Here is a 24,223-nt window from a genome sequence, read left to right on the forward strand (position 1 = left end):
TCCTTGAACCTTTTGTGAAAGTGCTTATTTGATCTTTGGACTTCAGGCTTCACACATTATATAGTTTATGCCTACATTTTGTCATTTATTACTAAAATATGAAAAAGTTTTTGTTTTAACAATGTGTTTACAGAGATTATTGTAGAAACGGAACACATATGAAATACATGTGTTCCAAATAACAATCTATTATTTCCACTCTAAAACTCCAGCAGTTCACTCCCAGATAGTCAAGGCATGAAGTGGGAGAATTTTGTGCACATCCTGCGGCGGTGGGGGGATGGAATAGCAGGCTGCTTGCTTCTTGTCTTTATCGGCACATTTACAGGACAAAAGACACTGACAGAGAGGTGCAAACAGATTTAAGGTGGGCCGGATTCACGAGTTTTCCCATAGGCTCTAGTAATTCTAGTGTTAAACAAAAAAACATAATAGGCAATGTACAGTGAATTTCTGTGCATAAAGTACATTCCTTTCTGTGGAGAAAGGAGAATGGATTCACTATGCCCTTGTTTGTTATAATTCTTGACAGCAGCACAAAAATAACACAGAAAGGACTGGAGCAGGGGGATTAGAACAACTTCTTGTGAGTGACTTCTTTCCTATTCTCTAATTTTATAGAATTTTTTTAATGCATACTTTAATTTACTACTATATAGGAGAAGAAGGCACCCATGCTCATTTTTTTACTAAATGAAATTAAATATTTCAATCAAAAATTAAGAGACAGCAATATTTTAGATAGAAGTTCATACATTTTTGAAACATTGATGTATTAAAACAGTTAAAATTTGTTGATACCTAAAATAATTTGTTACCCTTTGCTCATAAAAAAGACAAAAAAAGCAGCTAATGCTGTTCTCCCACTCACCAAAAAACCAATTTAACAACAAAACTTTTCTCCATACCTTAATAAAAGGAAAAAAGTAAATAAAATCACTCTACTCGTCTCTATGTCTGCAATAACCCTTGTAAACTGAGAGTTGGCACATTCTTGTACAACTATTGTAAATACTTTCTAGTTAACTTGGTATATTGCTAAAAGCACATCATGGTGCCGCCTCACAATTCCATAAGAATAGATTTGAATTCTGGCCTGGACACTGACTGTATGGAGTGTGCACCTTCTCTGATATCAAAGTTATTTTTCAAAAGGTTTCTGAACATTCACACCTTTGGCACAAGGATCGATTTCAGAAAACATATCTTCTTCATTTCAGATATATGTTTATAGCAATGAGGCCAAGCTGGACGTAACTCACTTTTATCACAGATTGCTGGCACTATCTTTCCTACAAACAGGAGGCAGGTGCTCTACTTAGTATACAGCAAATGGTATCGGCAGAGATTTCCGGCAAATAGCAGCTAAAGCAAAAACCAAGCCAGCTGCACGGCCAATTTCCAACATACAGCATATTCTCTACAAATCACACTATGGAGATTTTTGATAATCAGCACTACTTAGCACGTGACAACACTAACCCTATGGACTTATTAAAATGGCTGCATTTGGGAAGCTTGCCCCAAGTAAAAATGCTTATGGGAGTGAAAGGCTGCATTTACAGGGGAACGAACCAGAGTGGGCTCTCGGATTTCCCTAAATATGGTAAACATAAGGAGGAAGACTACTTACATGTTTCATATTTTGCCATCTTTACTCATATGTGATACCAGCCCCCTTAACTTGTTTTGTCTGATTATTTTAATAAACCATTTTATTCAATATAACCTAAAGGCACATTATAAGAAAAGCTGATGCAAGCATAATCTTTAACAAGGTATGGAGAGTGTCAAGGAATCAGACCCATTGATGCTGGTGCAATCTAGCTGCCGATATCACAGAAAAGACAAGCTCAGAAAAAATAGTTAAATAGCATTGAAAGCTTCCACTGTTGAGGTGCAAAACTAAAAGATCATTTCCAAGCAACAGAATTAGTAATGTAAACTTGACAAAATAAATCACAGATTACTTGAATGACACCCATAACCAATGATAGATGTCCCCTTTTTGATTCAGTCATTCCAGTTCTTCCATTGCAGGCAAGCAGCATTAGGAACAGCTTGATACAATTTACAGTTTCCACATAAACTGATTAGGCCTGAATCTATTTTTAAAACCATCAATTCTTTATTGCTTTGAGAAAGGTTTGCTAAAGTATTGTACTCTATGGACAGATGGTTTTTGTTTAATTATGTGTGAGACTGTTGGTCACTCTTCTCCACCCATTCCCACCCTGTCTGCACTCTCATCACAATCCCCATTACTCTGTACTGTTGATCTCAAGTATTTAAACTCATCCTTCTTCGTCAACTCTACTCCCTGCATCCTCACCATTTCACTGACCTCCCTCTCAATTACACACAGGTATTCTGTCTTGTTCCTACTGACCTTCATTCCTCTCCTCTCTAGAGCATCTCTTCCATTTTTTTTTTTTATTTATTTTAACTATTTTTTTTGTATAGCATTCTTCACTAAGTACAAGCATAGATCACTGTTAATAATTTTCAGTTAAAATGCAAGTAAAAATGATAATTACTAAATACAGAACTGGCACACATATAAATGCAGATTCGTCAAAACACAAAGAACAAGAATTTATTAAATGGAATCCAACAATGTTTGTCCATTAATTAATTGATGAGCTATAGCCATTTAACAACTGTGGAGATTTAAACTGTAAAAAGAGAAAGTCAAAAACCAAAATCACTTTTCCATGCACAGGAGAGCAGCCTGGCAGTACAGAAGTTGCGCCAAATGCCACATCAACATACAGAGAGGATTCTCTCTCAGCTTTCCAGGGTTAAAACATTTGTATTCATTTTTTGTTTTCTGTAAGTTATTTTAATTTATTCATGTATTTTCATATGGATACATACATTATACAAAGTAAGAGAGATGTCCACACTAGTTGCACAAAAAAAGACTTGTTGACACACTGCCTAGGTATCAACAGTGGGGGGGGAGTGAAAAGTAAACTGCTCTTTTAAAAGTTATGAATGAAGAGGGGGAATCTCAACAACATTACATCGATAGATAGAACTTTATTTGTCTGCAAGAGGAAGTTTGACTTTTTACAGAAGCTCTTTAAATAAATGCATAGATGGATAAAAAATGTACACACACACTTTGGTCTGAACACACACTAGAATGATTATAAAGCAAGAAAATTATAAAGAAAGAAAAGCTCTGACTTGGCTGTCACAGTCCCAGTGAGGCCTTATGCAGATATATTGCTGTTGGTATAAAGGAGCACCTTGACACATTTCTGCTGAACACTTCATTGGCTGAAAGTCCTCAGTCTTGGTGTAGTCACCTTTCAAAATACTGTACACAAATTGACTGGCAGTGAGTAACAAAGCAGCGGAGGGTGAGGATAAAGGCAGTGCAGGATCAAATCAATCCATTTTGTTTTTGAGTGTCTGCTGTCATCTTTTTACATGGGAAAAAAATCTGTTGATAAAAAAACCTTTCAAAACATGGTGCCATCAACATTTCCAAAAGTAATAGAAGAAAGGGCAGGTGAAGACATACCAGAAATGTAGGACTGGCCGAGCCTCACAACAGAAGACTGGCAGGGCTGGTATGGAGCACTAGAGCCGGAGAACACAGAGGCTGTGGTCACCTCATATTTAGCTCCAAGAACTGATCCTGCTGAGCCTGTCTCATCCTTGTATTGCCAACATGCAATGGCAAACAGTCAATCACCTGTGCACCACAGTTACTGATTTAGTTGTCAGCTGCCTTTGGCTACGCTAACATCTGACACTGCCATTTGCAGGATTCATTTTAACACACACGAATGCCCTGTAGCAATGACCAGAGAATCGAGCATTATGAAAAGACAGAAGGAGGGGACAACAAGTCTAAAGCCCAACATAACAAGTGGCAATGATCTAATTGAAAGTTAGTCAAGTGTAGGACTGCAAGGATGGGCAACAACATAGATGCTGGTGTACAGTTGTTTCAAGAGGTGGACTCATGCAAATCCCAGCAACTGAAAATAAAATTACTGAAATCATTCAGGAGGGAGGCCAGAACCACTGCACTTCCCTGAGAGCCCAAACCCCCAAAAAAATTCAGATTTCTCAGTAAAAATCGACAGCCAACAATATAACAAAACACCACGGGTGATTGTAATGAAGCTGTGGACTAGCTTTTAAAAAGTGATATGGCCAAAAACAATAAAACACAGTCATTTCAACAATAACCTACAATATCTCATAGCAAACACAACTGCAAGCCAAATCCAGAACACTAATCAGGTCACAGTCCCCTTCTCTTCAGTCTATTCTCTCTTCACAGCATTAGCACAAATACAGAAATATTTCAAGCATGTGTGCCCCACACTGATGTTCTGCTGCTGTTAGGTTACAAAAGCTCAAAGAAACTGCACATTAAGCATTGCAAGAAGCTAAACAGCTCATGCAATCTTTTAAAATGATTAGCATTTTACTAGGTAATGTCTTTTAAGAGTAGCACTTGAAATTTTATTTTGCATTTTAGCATTAGTGACAGCCTATTGCACCACAGCAGCTGTGAACACCAACCACATAAAGAAACTCTTAATGAGTTAAATTAAAAAAAAAAGGATGCTTATTAGGCAACTAAGCAACTAATACTGAAGAGTGTATAATGATCTGCTAGAAGATCACAATGACCTAGAAGTGCCTTCTTTGTTAGTGTAAGCTGTTGAAAAGCAGTTGCAAATGGATTTTGGTTGGGAGGGCTGGCAAGCTTCCCAGGCTCAGCTCATTTAAAGGCCTTGTTTATTCAGTTGTTTCGCTTCTACTTTCGGTCTGCAGAGTCAGGGAACTCAGTGTCTTAGCATTTATCAAAGAACATGCATTCTCTCTCTCTGCTTGTTGTACCTACTGTGGGATTCCATAAAATTTTAAACTTTCCATTCTTTTGTTAGAGCTGCTGCCAAGACACTTTCATATTCATCTGTTATATTGCTTTTTAACTGCAGTTACTGTTTAATGTCCTGCCATGACAAGTGTTTTCCATTTTCTTTCTATTCTTGGTGTCTGTGGTGGCATGTGGTCTGCCTTGGAGTGGATGCATCATCACATACGATGGACCAAATTGTCTGATATCTTCGGTCCATATGAAATAATTGCCACCTGCTCACTTTTAGAATATGGCTCACATATTACAGTTAGAACTTGGATTTAAAACCATCCTGTGTGTTTTTATATATTTAATTTTGTGTACACATCAATAGTGCCATGTAAAAGCATTCAGGTGCTTGACCAAGTCTCTAAAAACACTCATTAGCAATACTTACAATGAAATATCGTTCTGTGATGGATTTTTTTTTATTTATTTCAAAGCATTGAAGGTCACAATTAGTTTAAGTGACATTGTTAGAAAAAAAATCTTTAGAAAAAAAGTAAAGGAAATAAGCAATACAGTGCACATTTTATTGTTTGCAACATCGAGTCACAGTGTTCATTTGGCTTTTTTGATCAACAAAGTGAAAAACGGATCTCTAAATTAATTATGCATGAAACGCAATATTATTGGTCAACTCCTTGTATACGACACATCTAAATCATCACTGTTGTAGCCAGTTAGCTTTTAAGCCACATATTTAGATAAATGAAGAGTACCTGTGTAGACGTTTCAATTCAATTGTAGTATAAATTCACATAATCTGGAAAGTCCAGCTTGTGGAGTGTCAGAATTGTAGCCTAACCCACGAAATGAAGACACAACAACACTCCAAGCAACTCCATAAAAAGGTGATTGAAAAGCACAAGTCAGGGGACGGAGAGGAAAACAAAAATCCAAGTCACTGAATATCCACTGAACACCCCCGGTGTCCAGTTGATAAATGGAAAGGGTATGGCACAGCTGTAAAATCTGCCTACAGCAGGTCGCCCACAAATTAGGGTTAAATGAATGATCGTGCAACTTTATAGGAGACTGGCAAAGAGAAAGCCATTGTTATACAGTTATTAAAAAAAGTAGAAATTGCCAGAAGACACATGGGAGACTCCGATATCAGCCAGAAGAAAGTTCTATGGTCCAATGAGACCAAAACAGAGTGTTTGGCAATAACACTAAATGTCATTTTTGGTATAAATCAGTGCACATGATCAAAAACACACCATCCCCACTGTGAAGGTTTGTGATGACATTGTCATGTTGTGGAGAGGATTTTCCAGTGTAGACTCTGGAAGGCTTTTGAGAATATAAGGTAAAACACTGGCACATCCTGGAGGAACACCTGACACAGTCTGCAAGAAACCCATGCTACAATGGAATGACTTCAAAACAGCAATGTTAATGTCCTGGAGTGGCTGAGTCAGAGTGTTGATCTCAATCCACATGATATTATGTGGCTGGACCTGAAAAAGGCTGTTCATTCATGATCTCCATGCAACCTGGCAGAGCTTGGACAGTATTGCAAAGGATGGAAAGAAAAAAAAAAAAAAACATCAGCATCCAAATGTGCAAAACTGACAGAGACATCTGCACACAGACTCAAGGCTGTCATGGCTGCCATAGAAGCATCATCAAAACACTGACTTGAAGGGGGGAAATACTTATGCAATTTTTATTTTGTGTTTAATTTAGACCACGTAGTAGAGATCTGTTTTCACTTTGTCATTAAAGTCTCTTCTTTCTGTTCATCAATGTCAAAAAAGGTAAATTAAATCCACTGGTATTCAACACTGTATAAAAATAAAATGTGAAAACCTCCAACTAGGTGAATTCTGATCATGGTGTAAAATTCAACTGATTATAAAGAAATAATCATTTTGTTAACTACCTCTTTACACTTTTTTTGTTTCCACAGTGTAATATTCTCTAATCTTCATGTCAATGTCCTTTTCTAAACTCAGTTTAGTATTTGTTAATGTGTTTTTATTTTGTGGTCCTCTTAATTTGCTTGTCTTTTTGGGCCTTTTTTTTCCCCAGACTAATCTAATTTTCCCTTCCAAAACCCAAAGATCTGCAACCTTTGTAAAAATAGCAAGCCTAAACTGACCTGCCGTAAGGAACTATGGGTATTATTACCAAATGCACCCTGAATGCACTGCCAGCCCGCTAGGATTGATTTCTGTCTTGTGTCTGATTCTGCTGGAAATGGCCCTGGGTATCTGTGATGTTAAGTGAGATTAAAGTACTTGAAATGGATGAATGGAGGGATGCAATTTCATTTTTTATTTCAGAATATTCAACAGTTTAACATTTCATTAATTGAAATATGTAAAGCATTAACTGAAGAAGCAAATGATTAAAGACAATGACTGAGCAACAAATGTAACTGCTAACAAGCAGCATGGTTGATTGTAATATCAATTATTTACAATTTACTTTTACAGTTTACCACCATTTTCAGCACTGTAATGGAGAGTATTAATTATAAAAACCATAAACTAAAAAGAACAAAATAACATGTTAGATAAAACATTTGCATGTGACCACAGCAGCCAGAAACAACCATGAATAAGGCACTATGCACACATCCACACTGGGTGGCAAATGAACTGATAGGTACCTCTTTTCAATGTACAAGAAGATCAAAAACAATGCAGAAAACTCACGACGACAAAGGAAAAGCAGACCATAGCTTAGAGTAAAAACTGAAACCATGCCAGTGTAATCAAGAGGGAGCAAACCAAACAATCTCTGTGCCACCAAAAATGCTAAAATGTTTTTTCTCTTGCATGAAGAAGATGTGCATTAGGCATGTCCAGTATGAGTGTGCAGCATTTTGCACTGCAATGTTATTTAGTCCTGTTTTGCACTTGATGTTCTGGCTCACTAAAACATTATAAATTTAAAATAAATGAATGAAACAGTACTAGAAAGCCATTGAAAGATCAAACCTGCAAAATGTGCAGTACAGTATTGTCCCAGAGATGCAACTGTAAGACGCATAAATCTTCATCCATATGGAAAGTGTATGTCATTTTCCACTTATAATCTCGTCCCTTGAATTCTAATTATGAAACATGAACTAGCTCTGGCTTGTACTTTTACATTTGCTTCACATTAAAACTACCAAGCGTGAATGATCATAATTCAGTCTTAAATTAATATAATATCAGTCAAGTCAGTCAGTCATTATCCAACCCGCTATATACTAACACAGGGTCACGGGGGTCTGTTAGAGCCAATCCCAGCCAACACAGGGCACAAGACAGGAACAAACCCCAGGCAGGACGCACGCACACACACACACACACACACACACACACATCAAGCGCACGCGCACACACACACACACACACCAAGCACACACCAGGGATAATTTAGGATCGCCAATGCACCTAACCTGCAGGTCTTTCGACTGTAGGAGGAAACCCGTGCAGACATGGGGAGAACATGCAAACTCCATGCAGGGAGGAACCGGGAAGCGAATGCAGGTCTCCTTACTGCGAGGCAGCAGTGCTACCACTGCACCCACTGTGCCACCCTTAATATAATATATACTTTGTAAATCCCTAAAAAACTGTATCAGCATGTTAAAAATCTATTCTTACAACCAGATTCAAACAAATGTAGCCAAAGTATTAAAGTCCAAAATTGTAAAAGATTCAATCAAAACAAACCTACAGAGGGCAAGATGAAAGAAGTTACCTGTAGTATTAAACTCATACTTCCTTAGCTAGTTTTACTCTGGCATTTAACATTCTCCAAAAAATAATTTAGCTTTAGCATAGCTACAAGACACAAAAAGCTACAAGTTTTAAGGAAAATGTATAAGCACTGGAGAAATCACATTAATTAGCAAGGCTGGCATTCCTATCTGCTACTGATAAGGTGAGGTAATTTCACTCAGAGTACCTCAAGAAAGGAGGCAAGGAGTCATCATCAAGTAGCCAACTAAGGGAAACCTGGCCAACTGCAACAACGGGCATGGGATAACGCTCCTCTCTTTCCCTAGGAACGTTTTCAGTACAGTTCTTCTCCGGCAATTGTGACGTGCAGTTGGCTCCATGAAGAACAAGCCAGACCCCGCAGTGGATGATCCTGTGTGTAGCAGATGTTTGTCCTGCAGACAATTATCAAACAGAGTATCGAGCTACAGCAAAAGCTGACAATCAATTTTATCAGCTTTACTAAGGCTTTGATAGTAACCAATGAGGAAATCTATGGAAAACTGCACACTCATATGGCATCCCTCAACGATTTTTTAACATCTTCCGGAATATCTACCATCAGTCAAGCTGCAGTGTTCACACTGACCAAGGTGTCTCAGAGTTCTTCCAGGTTGATAGAGGCGTGAGCCAGAGGCGTGAGCCAAGGGTGTGTGCTATCGTCATTCCTCTTCCTCCTGGCCATGGACTTCACCATATGACCCTCTCTTGCTACTGATGACTTTGGCCTGCTGTGACGAGATGGGCTGAGGACTGCAGACTTGGAATTTCCTGACAACACTGCCTTGCTCAGGGTCACTCAGCGAGCACTCAGTGGGTAAACAGCGGCATTGAAGCATGAGGTGACCAAAGTTAAGTTGTGAATCAGTACATTGAAAACCAATACTCTATGTGCAGGGAACTCCAACATCAACACCCCCCATCTATATCGGTCGACATTGCCTCAAGGAAGTGGACCACTTCACTTACCTCAGTAGCATTTTGGCAACAGACAGTGGGTCTAACTATGACACCTTTGTTGGATCGCCTGGCTATTATGCGCCGCTTGGGGCCTGCCTATCTGGAAATCTAACAGCCTCACCCTACCAACTAAAATTCTCCTTCTGAATTTGATTGCAATTCCTACTGCTATCTATGCAAGTAAAATGTGGAACGCGACTACTACCATTGCAATATGTCTAAATGTACTCCAGCCAAGGTGCTTCCGATGGATCCTTCACATCTCATTCCAAGACCTCGTCAGAAATTAAGGATTATATTGTTGAACCACCACTCGTCTTCTAGCTGATATTGTAACTGATTTTGGTTTGCAGGCCACATTCTACCTATACCCACAGAATGCCAACCAAAAGTAGCCGTGCTGTGGAAGCCACTGCATTGAAAACAGAAGCAAGAGCGACTGAGGCAAACAGAGCGGTGCACCTTTCTCGAAGGTCTTTGTGCAGTCAACTTGGCATGGGACAAAGCCAAAGCCGTTGCTGCTGCTGATTGGGCTCAATGGCGATCGCTTCCTGTATAATGCGCCGCCTGGCACAGGAGGAACTAAATCTAAGCTAAGCCTAAGACCAATGTCCAGGACAGCAGACACAGTGTAACACACAGTCAGGCTAAGCTGAGAAGTAAATGGTAACAACCAGGACAAGTACTCACCACATATAGCCCTGGTGATGTTACTAAGTAGTAGTAGTCTAGGAGGAAACTGACCAAAAAATATCAAACTTACATGACGGGAAATGACTGACAACAAGCAAATACCTGCTTCGGGCAAGCTGGAATGACCTATACGATGGTTTCAATGTAGCTATTATACATAAGATATTTATCATAAAATAAATATTCTTGTTGAGCATTCAGAGCATGTTAAGATGCTATGTGATGTTCTGGGTTGGCTCGATGTTCCAGTTTACTTTTGGGCTGCCTCTTGCACCCAGATCATCAATACCATAACCAAGATGAGCCAGACAGATGAGACCACATACTGTAAATTCCAGACAAAGGGTACAGTTGTGCTTGAAAGTTTGTGAACCCTTTAGAATTTTCTATATTTCTGCATAAATATGACCTAAAATATCATCAGATTTTCACTCAAGTCCTAAAAGTAGATAAAGAGAAACCAGTTAAACAAATGAGACAAAAATATTATACTTGGTCAATTATTTATTGAGGAAAATGATCGATTACTACATATTTGTGCGTGGCAAAAGTATGTGAACCTTTGCTTTCAGTATCTGGTGTGACCCCCCTTTGCAGCAATAACTGCAACTAAATGTTACCGGTAACTTTTGATCATTCCTGCACACCAGCTTGGGGGAATTTTAGCCCATTCCTCCGTACAGAACAGCTTCAACTTGGGGGTGTTGGTGGGTTTGCTCACATGAACTGCTCGCTTCAGGTCCTTCCACAACATTTTGATTGGATTAAGGTCAGGACTTTATTCTTCTTTAACCATTCTTTGGTAGAACGACTTGTGTGCTTAGGGTCGTTATCTTGCTGCATGACCCACCTTCTCTTGAGATTCAGTTTATGGACAGATGTCCTGACATTTTCCTTTAGAATTCTCTGATATAATTCAGAATTCATTGTTCCATCAATGAAGGCAAGCTGTCCTGGCCCAGATGCAGCAAAACAGGCCCAAACCATGATACTACCACCACCATGTTTCACAGATGGGATAAGGTTCTTATGCTGGAATGCAGTGTTTTCCTTTCTCCAAACATAACGCTTTTCATTTAAATCAAAAAGTTCTATTTTGGTCTTATCCATCCACAAAACATTCTTCCAATAGCCATCCGGTTTCTTCACGTGATCTTTAGCAAACTGCAGACGTGCAGCAATGTTTTTCTGGAGAGCAGTGGCTTTCTCATGCAACCCTGCCATGCACACCATTGTTGTTCAGTGTTCTCCTGATGGTGGACTCATGAACACGAACATTAGCCAATGTGAGAGAGGCCTTCAGTTGCTTAGAAGTTACCCTGGGGTCCTTTGTGACCTCGCCGACTATTATGGTTTTGTAACCTTTTCCAGCCTGATGAGCCTCGACAACTCTTTTTCTGGAGGTCCTCAGAAATCTCCTTTGTTCGTGCCATGATACACTTCTACAAACATGTGTTGTGAAGAACAGACTTTGATAGATCCTGTTCTTTAAATAACGCAGGGTGCCCACTCACACCTGATTGTCATCCCATTGATTGAAAACACCTGACTCCAATTTCACCTTCAAACTAACTGCTAATCCTAGAGGTTCACATACTTTTGCCACTCACAGATATGTAATATTTGGTCATTTTTCTCAATAAATAAATAACCAAGTATAATATTTTTGTCTCATTTGTTTAACTGGTTTCTCTTTATCTACTTTTAGGACTTGAGTGAAAATCTGATGATATTTTAGGTCATATTTAAGCAGAAATACAGAAAATTCTGAAGGGTTCACAAACTTTCAAGCACAATTGTAGGTGCAAAAATGAATAGTGTTTTGTTATAAACAAATTCAAAGTGTCCAAAAAAAGTGCAGTTCTCCATCCATTATAAATAAATAGTCCAATATAACAAAGTGCTGGTGGAGTAAAACAAGTCCAATAAATAATCCTTTAAAAGCGAGGTTAAAATTCCCAGGCATGAAGCTGTCCTTTAAAAACCCCGGAGCATCTCTTTAAAACTGACATCTCCTCAGCTTACTCCCAAATGGGACCTTACAGCCGAGGAGATGCCTAACCTACAGTTCAGCCAACCTTTTGTGCCAAGTTTGGGTCCCTGCAGTCCCTTACTCCCAGCAGGGCACCACGCCAAGCCTCCAACTCCTGCTACCAGGCTCAAGTCCCTCCAGACCATGGCCCCCTGCCTATGAAACCACACCAAGGCTTCCATTACCCCTGCAGCACTCACTGCCTTTCTCCAGACTTATGTGGCGAGCCGCTACATCGAGCACCACATCACTCCACCTCCCTGAGATGCTCAGCTGGGGTGACCCTCAGAAGCCCCAAGCATCAACCTCATGCTCCTCACCCTCCTCTTATCTCACCTGTCCAATTGGACACAGTTGCGATAGACTGCTTCCTCTGAGGCACAACCGAGGTTCCTGACTGCAGCTTACGCACATTTATGTGGCATGATCAGCCAGCACCTCATTTAAACACAGATAGAAATGTACTCTCGCACACCCATACCCAATTGGAGCCTGCACTTTTTAGGGAGCAATTATTCATTTTAAATTTGCCCAGCACTACGGACCACCTATGACATGCTGTCATCAATGTGCCCATCATGATGTGTTTACTGGGACTAGAATAAAGGCAATGTAGGAAGGTGATTGTGATTAGCCAGTAGGATGAACCATTTGCTTGTTTGCTCCAGAGACTGAAAGTCAACACCTTAGAAGAACTATGACCCTGACCTGACTCCGCCTGTCAGCTTGTCCCTTTCGCTAGTTCCCAGCACCCACCTGTGTCTCATTTCCCAACCAGCTGTAATCATTCCCTATCAGTTTGCATCACCTTCTGCAGTGCAGGCTGCCAACAGTACAATTGTGCACACACACCAAAACTTCAGCCAGCTTCTAATAAAAAAGGGTTGTTTCACTTGGCACCGCAACCTAATATATCACTTTCCTTGCTTTATTACACTTTATTTATACATTGAAAAAAATGAACCAGTAAGTACAGGTCTCAGTAATAAAACCTACCATCTTCCGTTTCCTGCCAAACAATGCCCTCAAGGTTTACACTGGTCCCAGGTTCACAGGGTCCTAAGCACTCAGGGTCTGTTGCCAAGGCAACATCTGAAGTATTCACTGCGACAGACCTCGTGCGGACCATAATCTGCTCACAAGAGGAGGTGATGTCGCTGTTTCCCACAGTTGCCAAGAGATGCAGTGGAGGAGGGGCAGGTGTAGATACGGGAGACTCCATCTGTTGGGTTCAAGAAATAAGAAAACAGCTGTGAGAAACAAACAATACTAAATAGGAAAAAAAAACAAAAGTGACTCTGTTTGTCTGCATATCCTTGTTTGACTCTACTGCATTACCAGCTTGACTGATTTATGATGAGACATTAAAAACACACCAAGAAAAGCATTCAAAAGAATGCTTTTAATCCCTGCATAAAATTTGATGTTAATGATTTAACTTTGCAATAAATCATAAATTCTTGAATCCACTTAATCCATTCCAGGGGAGTCAAGAGCCTATCACAGTAGCATCAAGCACAAGACTAGAGCCGCTCCTGGACAGACTACCAGCTCAACAGAGGCAACTCAACCCCAAGCATCGCCATTTTGGGCTTGATCATACTAACACATATACATTTGAAATTGCCTGTTTTAATGAATTTTGGTCTTCTGTCCGCAACGGAACTGTGCTTTCAGACAATGAAAACAAATCTTTTGAAAAATCCTCTCTGAAATGTATAAATTTGAAAATACTGGGTCTCCCATAGCAGTATGGATGAGTAAAACGGAAAGTGATGATGTAGGATTGTGATGTGGCCCTCTGTTATCTCAGTTTCACTGTGGCCCAGTCGTGTTTTCTAACTTCTTAAATACTTCTCTGAATTTTTTATGGTAGAACTCTATTTCTCCAAGGCTTTGGCAATTACCATCTTTAAGTGTTCACACAACATTGTTTGTTAGTAAAAACTGTTTTTGCTCTTTTGGCATTCATTTTGATTTAACTTGACTGGGTTGCTGATGTTGTTGCTTCAGATTTCAAGGAATGACAAATTACCAGACTCCATGACAACTTTCCAGCACAGGTGCACATTTCTAAAATATTGCTAGCTTGCCCATTTTTCTGACAGTCAATAACATACGGCCTAACAGAGCTCAGGTATGGAGAGTTCAGCCAAAATCTCAGTCCTTTGTTCCATTTAAACAAGAGAGGTGCCTTTCTTTTGTTTGTGAGGTTCAAAACGCTTGCACTCTGTATTTCACACAGCTACATTATATGCATTGTGTGGCCAGTTTGATTTTGTTGGGATAATTTGTAGACTGGTTGAAATGTGTTGCTGGGTATGTCAGACTACATGACTGATTTTCATGAGCACACACTGCAACTGCTCCCGGACAAACGAATCCCAATTGACTGTCCACTGTCTTTTGAGTGCCTGGCTCTTAAACTAATAACGGAAACAGGTCCTGTCTCATTCATTGTTCTTTACCGTCCCCCAAAATACAATGCATCCTTCTTATCTGATCTGATTGAGCTTTTAACCCGCCTAAGCTCTTACTCTCAGAGAATTATCTTTCTTGGTGATTTCAACATCCATATTGACATTACTACATCTAAACTGAGAAATGAATTCCTATCCTTACTGGACTGTTTTGACAACATGTTGATTTTCCCACCCACTCTGGTGGTCATACAGTATATTGGATCTGATCTGCACTTCTGGACTATCTGTTGCCAACATTTACAGCACTGATTTGGGACTCTCTGACCATAAAACAGTATTTTTCACTGTCTCACTGCCCTTACCTGTAAACGACAAATTTCTTACAGAAACCTTAAAAATATCTGTCCCTCTATCCTTTCTGGATCCATTTCTGATCTTTTACTGTCTGCACCTATTCCATCAACACTAGATAGTCTTGTTGACCACTATAACTCAGCCCTTCATTCAGCATTAGATAAAACAGCTCCTTTAAAACATAAGGAGGTTTCCTTTAAGTGTTCAGCTCCTTGGTATAACTCAGAATTGCGATCTATGAAAGCAGCTGGCTGACGCCTTGAGAGAATGTCACGTAAGACTGGCCTCACGTGCACATCCAGGCTTTCTCTGACCACCAAAGAGCTTACAGAGAAGCACTAACTGCTGCTAAGAACACCCACTATGGCAGAATAATAGAAAGTGGCCACGATAACCCAAGGGTTTTGTTTTCTGTAGTTAATAAACTACTCAACCCATCTGGCCCAACTACCTCTTCTACTGAAGTCTGTGATAAATTCCTCCACTTTTACCGTAACAAAATTAAAGATCTAAATAATTCAACTAACATAAATACATCATCTGTTTATATCTCTCCTGTTTTCCCACTCCATCCAGCTCCTTCTCTAAGTTCTCACCAGTCACATCGCTTTGTTAAACCTGCTTTGTAAGATGAGGCCGACTACTTGTGTACTGGACCCCATCCCCAGCACACTACTTAAATCCTGCCTTCATGCCATAATCCCGACTGTTACAACAATAATAAACTCATCCCTTGACACTGGCTCTGTGCGCTCACTTTTAAAATCGCTTCTGTAACCCCAATGTTAAAAAGTCTGGTCTTGATGCTGACAATCTTAACAATTTCCGCCTATTTCCCACTTACCTTTCCTGTCAAAAGCTCTTGAGCGTGTTGTAGCTTCCCAGCTCACCAATTACTTAACGCCTAATAATTTGATGGAACCCTTTCAGTCTGGTTTCAGGGTGCAGCACAGCTGTGAAAATGCTCTGCTACGGGTAACCAATGATTTGCTTATGGCAGCAGACTCTGGACAAACCAGCATATTAATTCTGTTAGACCTCAGTGCAGCATTTGACACTGTCAGACATGACATTCTACTGTCAGAATGGAGAACATGCTGGGTATCTCTGGCACTGCCCTCCAGTGGTTCAAGTCCTATCTGACTGATAGGCAAGAGTTTGTTAGTCTTGGCAACAGCAGATCCAGCTCAGCGCCAGTCACACAAGGAGTTCCTCAGGGCTCTGTCCTCGGCCCTCTTCTCTTCTGTATTTATATGCTTCCCTTGGCCATATTATTCAGCTATGGACTGGGCTATCATTTTATGCAGATGATACTTAACTCTACTTCAATGTTAAAAGTGGAACTTCATCAGAGCTTTCTCAGCTCACAACCTGCCTTAGTGAAATTAAAACCTGGATGGAGCAGAACTCTTTAAAATTAAACTGCAACAAAACTGAACTCCTGCAAATTGGGACTAAAATGCAACTTAATAAAATGAACTCCTTCCCAGTCATCTTGGTGGTGATCTCATCAGACCTGCCTCTACTGCAAAGAATCTTGGTGTCATTTTGATTCCTCCCTTTCTTATTCTACCCACATAAATCACATTAAGAAACTTTCTTACTTTCACCTCCGTAACATATCACGTGTTCGCTCCTTCCTCTCCTTTTCTAATGCTGAGAAACTTGTCCATGCTTTTATCACATCCGCATGATTATTGTAACGCTGCTGGCAGGTGCCCTTCTAATCTTATATCACAGCTCCAGCTTATTCAAAACTCAGCTGCAAGAGTCCTAACTCGAACCAGCAGCAGCGAGCACATCACACCCATCCTGCTCGGTCTTCACTGGCTCCCTGTGTCTTACAGAATCAAATATAAAATCCTACTAATAACCTACAAAGCCTTAAATAACCTCGCCAAACTACATCAGTGACCTTCTCCATCACTATGTGCCTCACGCTCACTAAGGTCCTCTGGTTCTCGTAATCTTGTTGTGCCCCACACTAATCTACACTCCATGGGTGACAGGACCTTCAGCTGTATAGCGCCCAGACTCTGGAATGACCTACCGAAATTAATCAGGTCAGCTGACTCCATGAATTCTTTTAAAAAACAACTCAAAACTCATCTGTTCAGGAAGGCTTTTAGCTCTACTTGACTCCATTCCCCTTCTCTCAGTTTACCTCTCTGTCAAGATGCTCATGTAACCTGTGTGTGTGTGCTAAACCATCAATTCTGTTGTCTGTTAGGCTTTCTCTGAATTTACTGTCTTAATCTTCTTTATTTATTTGCTTTGTACAATGCTATATACTGTATACCCTGCCGTTCTTTCATATATTCTGTAAATGCCTTGAGCACGGGAAAGGCACTATATAAATAAAATGTATTATTATTATTTTATTATTAAGATTATGTAAATGAAGTCTGTAACTGAAAATGACTGGAAAAAATGATGTAATATGGCAGGGCCTTTAGAAACACTGCCCTTGGCCAGCAAGCCATGCCTGACCAATAAGGAAACATTACGCATTTATGGCAATTCAGAGTGGATAAGAAAAAAATCAGAAAACAATCCAAAAACACAGTGTGGAAAATATAAGTGACATAGAACTTATCTGTATTAGTATGGATTAAGCCTCTGAGTAACCTAGCTGTACATCTTAGGGTACATTAAAAGAAAATCTGGAGTGCCTGGAGGAAAAACATATGCAGACCAGGAGAGAATGTATCAACACCAGGCCTTCGAGTGGAATTTTGAACCCAAAATACTGGATCCATGAGGCAAAGGCACTAGCCACAGCAGCCTACGAAATATATTCTATATATAGAAAAATAAGAAAACAAAAACACGATTATTCTAAAAAACGGAATACTTTTTTCGAGAGCGAGCGAGCGATAGATAGATAGGGTGGTGGGGCTGTCATATCTAAGAGTGCCAACAGTGCGGCAGGTAAACCAAGAGTCTGTGAAGCATTCTGTGCTGGTGAGAGTTGAATAGTAGTGTTATGCACCTCTGTGTTTTCATCATCAAAGAGAGCCCTTTAGAAAAGGCACACTCTTCTGGAATACTCAAGCTATATTTTAAAATATAAAACCACAAAACTTGCCATTTTAGATTACAGACTGCAAGAAACAAGTTTCCTAATTAAAAAGGAGTTTGTTTAAAAGTAGGAATTGGCTTTAATCAAAAAATTGGCTGAAGCCAAAAAACAACAGCCGTAAGTACATTTGAGGAAAAGGTTTTGGATTAATTGAATTCAAGGCCATTTGAATGTGCATTCTTTATTTCAACTTTTACAGAACAATAATATATATATATATATCATTTTTTGTGAAGCGATCTGCCTCCGATTGTATAAAATGTTGCTTGCAAGTGCTTAGTAACCATTGTTCACACAACAACAGTGCTAGGCATCAGGTTACAAGTATATTATTCAAAATATAAAGGGGTTTTACAAATGAAGAAGTGAAAAGTCAAGCAAAATGACTCCTTTTATTGGCTAACTAAAAAGATTACAATATGCAAGCTTCTGAGGCAACTCAGGCCCCTTCTACTTGCCTGACGAAAGGGACGGAGTTGCCGCGAAAGTTTACATATTGTCATCTTTTTAGTTAGCCAATAAAAGGAGTCATTTTGCTTGACTTTTCACTTCTTCACAATGGCTAACGTGATACAACACCCTAGTACTACAAATGAAGAGGAGAACTTTCAGTTCATCAAGCTTGTTTGGCTAGCTAACAGCAAAGTTCTCCCAGCATTTGAAAAGCTGTCAATGTTCTTGTTTCAGTAGATTGTGCAAGGTTCCTATAACAAGAAGTAGGCCAAGCTTTCTTCTTAATTTCCTTGACCTTAATTTTAGCATTCATTATTCATTCATTGTTTTAAGTTTAGCATTTATTATTCAATAGGAACAGTAAAACAATTTCTTTCTGTCAATAGGCAATTAGATTAAATTGAGAATATTGTTACAATATTTGCCTCCATCATAAAACTAATTGATTGGGTAAAACATTCAAGAAAGGCTACTATAGGTTAGCCAGAAGATGAATTGGCACCCCTTCCAGATTTGTCTACAGCCTTCTATATTACGCTTTACGTCATCAAAAGACATACATATACGTGCAAAATACAGCATCAGCCACACGGAACACACACCAGAAATAAGCATGTAAGAGCGGACTCTCTGCAGACAGCTTTTAAAAATGGCTACATAAACACATGCAGTCACTAAAATGCTGCCATTGTACTTCACAATTCAGAGTTCTGGAGACAACAGACCTGGGATTAAAATCAGAAAGTCACAAGTTCAAAACTCCATTCTACAAATATTTTAGGAGTGTTAATAATTTGCTTCCTTTGTTTGTTAACACTGGTTTGATTTTAAATCAGTGACTACAATAAAAGAATAAACCTTATATGTAAAGTCACCATCATAAGGCTTATTTATTTATTTTTTCCAGCTACTTGTTGGCCTTCAGAAATGTTATACATGTAGTTGTTAGCTCTTTGAAGACCAAGAAATCTATTGATATTTATTTTTGTCCCAGCGTTTTTACTAGTTGTAAACACAATTCCTATGTTGTCCTGTGGATTATTTTGCTTTTTTAAGGGCACCACTATTCTAGGATAATTCTATTAATGGCTTCTATGCTGCTAATAGGCTTAATAACTGGAAGTGTGTGACATGCGACATCATTACCACTAAACATAAAAACCAGTGCCTTAAACTTCATGAAGATGTATATTCACATAAGAGTCTCCTTCTTATTGTTTGTTTCTAAGCAACTAGTTATGACAGATTTTCTGTCCTCTGACTATGAATTATGTCTGACTTTTTTCCCTGATACCTGGTTATGTTATGTTGAGTTTTTTTTTTGGTCTTACAACTTGCTGCTCTATTATTTAACCACAATTCTGACATCATGTCTTTATATTTTTTTTATTTAAATTGAAGTTTCAGGGACAATAACCCTTGCTCGGAATCTGAACTGTTTTTGCCTTTTCTCGATTCCATTCTCCCCCTCAGACCTGCTGCTGCACTGTTGAAGTAGTACATACAGTAAAATTTACACCACATTCATTACAAAAACCGGCAACAGCCATGGAACCACATAAAAGGGGTTTAAGTGCAGGGATGGCAAAATCACAAAGTGGTGGGCACAACTCCTCAGCTCAACTGCTAACCTGGACACTTCCTGTATGGACTTCACATTCCACTGCACATTCCACATGTAGTTGGGTGCATTTCAGTCCCAAAATCCAAAATTAAATGTTTTGTGTTATTTGGTGACACGTAGACAAGTGTGTGTGCTTAATTGTGAATGCGTGTGACAGAAGGTACACCATGCTGTGCTCCTGCTCATGTCTGATGCTGGAGATAACATGTTCCAGCTCCCAGTGACCCCGAATTAAGATTGTTTGTGAATTGAAAGACCGCTTAATTCACATTAACTAGAAGCTTCTAAAGCAGCAAGCTGAATTTCCATCCCAAAGTGTGTGATTATTTCTATATACACACTGGCCAAGTGATAATGGGCTAGAACATTCAAGACTGTTGCTCTGAATTTATTTTTTGAATCATAACATTCTTCATGAGAAATAACAGGTTTTATTCTTACAAACTTCATAGCTATGACAAAACCTGTCATGCATTTCAGTGAAAGTCACACTCCATAAATGAAGTTGAAAGCAGACAGCATAAATTATAGTTATTTTTCCTCGCCATCAGTAGGAATTCAACATGCAAGAGGCTGACAGAATTATCTTTAAGCTGCAAAAAGCATATCTTACAACATCTCATGTTTTTCCACAAACAAGAGGAAAAAAATGGCACAAAACACACACACATTAGAAAATACATTCCAAATACCACCAACTAGGCCCAACTGAGTATGTATACACACATACGTACTTGTAGCTAGAGATTCACAAAGGGAGAAAATAAGTCACATATCTTAAACCAGATTTTTATTTTTAAACTTGACAACCTACCAGGTGTCAACATCAGAGGAAAAACAGGTAACCACACCATATACTAGTGTTTATCGCAAAGAATGTTAAGCAGACAAAATACTAGGGTGATCATCAGAGGTGACTGTGCAGAGGGTACAGACCTATAAATACCTGGGAGTGCAGCCGGATGACAAAATGGACTGGACTGCCAATACTGATGCTCTGTGTAAGAAAGGTCAGAGCCGACTATACTTTCTGAGAAGGTTGGCACCCTTCAACATCTGCAGTAAGATGCTGCAGATGTTCTACCAGACGGTTGTGGCGAGTGCCCTTTTCTACACAGTGGTGTGCTGAGGAGGCAGCATAAAGATGAAGGATGTCTCACGCCTGGACAAACTTGTTAAGACGACAGGCTCTACTGTAGGCATGGAGCTGGACAGTTTAACATCTGTAGCACAGCGACAGGCACTAAGCAAACTCATGTCATTCATGAATAATCCACTGCATCCACTGAACAGTATCATCTCCAGACAGAGGAGCAGCTTCAGTGACAGACTGCCATCACTGTCCTGCTCCACTGACAGACTGAGGAGATCGTTTCTCCCCCACACTATGCGACTCTTCAGTTCCACCGGGTGTGGGTAAACGTTAACATTATTCAAAGTTATTGTCTGTTTTAACTGCATTTTTATTACTCTTTAATTTAATATTGTTTTTGTATCAGTATACTGCTGCTGGATTATGTGAATTTCCCCTTGGAAATAATAAAGTATCTACTACACTTTCCAGCAACCACCCTTCTTCACATAAACGGAGTTGTGTTGTTTATCAAAAGATTTAATGGCCATTGTAAATCAATGGACACAAAAAAGAATGAAAGACATAATCTTTTTTCTTCTGTTCACATCAAACATTTATTAAACAATATAGGAGATGCCGCAGACCTCAGCAAACCGCAGACACCACCTTGGTACTCCACTACACTTACTGTACAACACCCTCCCGTATCACTGTGTCGTGTCAAAAAGTACAGTACTACCCTTCACCTGCTATATTGCTTTTGATTCCTGACACACTTTTTTTTATATATATATATATATATATATATATATATATATATATATATATATATATATATATATATATATATATACCAGCTTCAGAAGGAGAAGTAGTGTGTTAAAGAAGTAATGAAAAGAAAAGAAAACATCTTGAAAATAACGTAACATGATTGTCAATGTAATTGTTTTGTGACTGTTATGAGTGTTGCTGTCATATATATATATATATATATCTATATCTATATCTATATCTATATCTATATCTATATCTCTATCTCTATCTCTATCTCTATATCTATATCTATATCTATATATATATCTATATATATATAGCAAAATACTCGAGCTTTGCAGCGGCGAAGTACTGCCTCAAAAGTTTTATTAAGAAGAAAATTAAACCTTTTTAAACTGAGGGAAAATATAACAATAATTATTTGTTAAGGATTTCTTTGTATACCACATTGTGAGTTCGCCCTCGGTTGTAATATGACCAAGCTGAGCTGAGCTTACTCTTGAGCATGCAACGTACAGTTGGCCATGTGAAAAGTAATCTTGTTTCAAATCTCACAGCTTGGATTGCTGCTGTCATAATCAGTTTGAGTTTCATGGTTTGTTTCAATTACGACAGTATTTGTAGGACTTGTGTTGAAGAGACATTTGGCATCTGTCAAGCGTTGTAAGCACACAACCAGTTTCATCGATAAAAATCACATCCAGCTTTTGAGAGTTTAAACATTCAGAAACATCAAAGTGTCCACTACTGAAATCGTCACCTGTGAGTCCAAGATGTTTAAGAGGCATTGGCGGTTGTCCAAAGGTGTAAAATATTTGGCCATTTCGGTACACTTGAAAGCGACAACCAAACAATTCAGCGGCAGCCATCAACTCACATGCAGATGCATAGGTGAAGGGCTTAAGCATTTCACTCTTATAGTGCTCCTGTGTAAAATAATTATCTCCTGTACCGTCATCAGTCCACACCTTGAACCTGTCCCAGTCATTCAATAGATAAGACACAATGTTTCTCCGGATATCAAGAGTGAGCCTGATACGGCTGTGCAATATGTAACACAGAGAATGGAAAAGGTAGGTGCCATTTCCGGGCATGGAAACCACTCGGTAAGTGACAGTTCTTTGATCGATGGTGATCACCTCGATAGACATGTTAATGCGGGTACGGTTGGAATGATAAAGGAAATGGGTACCTGAACAATGTAAAGTAAGTCTAAAATACCTACACAATAACTATAATCGTAAAAAATGAGCAATAAAACAGCAGAGAAGCCGTGGATTAAATAAAAAGGCTGTAGTTATCAGCAGGGAGACGTGAATCCCGTGGCGAAGCAAGGAAGGGAATGTAGAGACTGGAGTGACGGATGGCCTTATATAGGCAGGCAGCCAACAACGTGGGAGGCGTTGGGATGGGGGACCCAACACCGCCTCACACGGTGACCGAGCTGCAGGCTATGGATCAAATTTCTTGAAGATGGGCCCATAAGTAACAAAGACTGTTGATAAGTTCAATATGGCGGCCGACAGTGGCATCATACCACCGAAATAAGTACCAAATTTCAGCCTTGTACCTACACGGGAATTTTGAGAATTAGTGACGTTGGAAAGTTCAATATGGCGGCCGACAATGGCGTCATACCACCGAAATAAGTATGTACATTGGTTTCGGTTAGCGTAGGGAAGCCGCCTTCCAAATTTCGTGAAGATGGGGCCATGAATAAGAAAGTTCAACATGGCAGACGTTGTTGACCGTTATGCGTAGAATTTCGAAATGAAACCTGCTTAACTTTGGTAAGTAAGCTGTAAGGAATGAGCCGGCCAATATATACCTATACCTTTTATTAGTATAGATACAGTATATTATATATATACATATATATATATATATATACATATATATATATATATATACATATATATATATACATATATATATATATATATATATATATATATATATATATATATATACATACACACACATATATATGGATGTGACAATACTTGAATTTTTGTATTTAATACCAATACCAGTGAAATTTTATAATACTTGATACAAAAACTAAAATCCGCTTCACCACCTTTTTAATAAACTACATTTTTTACTGAAGTGAACACTATTGTGCCTTTTTACAATA

General features: G+C 39.1%; 1 protein-coding gene across 4 annotated transcripts in view; it reads right to left on the bottom strand.

Moving 5' to 3' along the window:
• LOC120541644 (zinc finger protein 609-like) overlaps positions 1–24,223 on the bottom strand; it is a 241,117-nt gene that overhangs the window by 99,837 nt on the left and 117,057 nt on the right. For all 4 annotated transcript variants that reach the window (XM_039773470.1, XM_039773469.1, XM_039773467.1 and 1 more), the window contains one exon: positions 13,298–13,523. In XM_039773470.1, coding sequence (XP_039629404.1) covers positions 13,298–13,523 — 226 coding nt within the window. The remainder of the gene's footprint in view (positions 1–13,297; positions 13,524–24,223) is intronic.

The sequence above is a fragment of the Polypterus senegalus genome, chromosome 12, assembly GCF_016835505.1.
Source record: "Polypterus senegalus isolate Bchr_013 chromosome 12, ASM1683550v1, whole genome shotgun sequence".
Classification (NCBI taxonomy): domain Eukaryota; kingdom Metazoa; phylum Chordata; class Cladistia; order Polypteriformes; family Polypteridae; genus Polypterus; species Polypterus senegalus.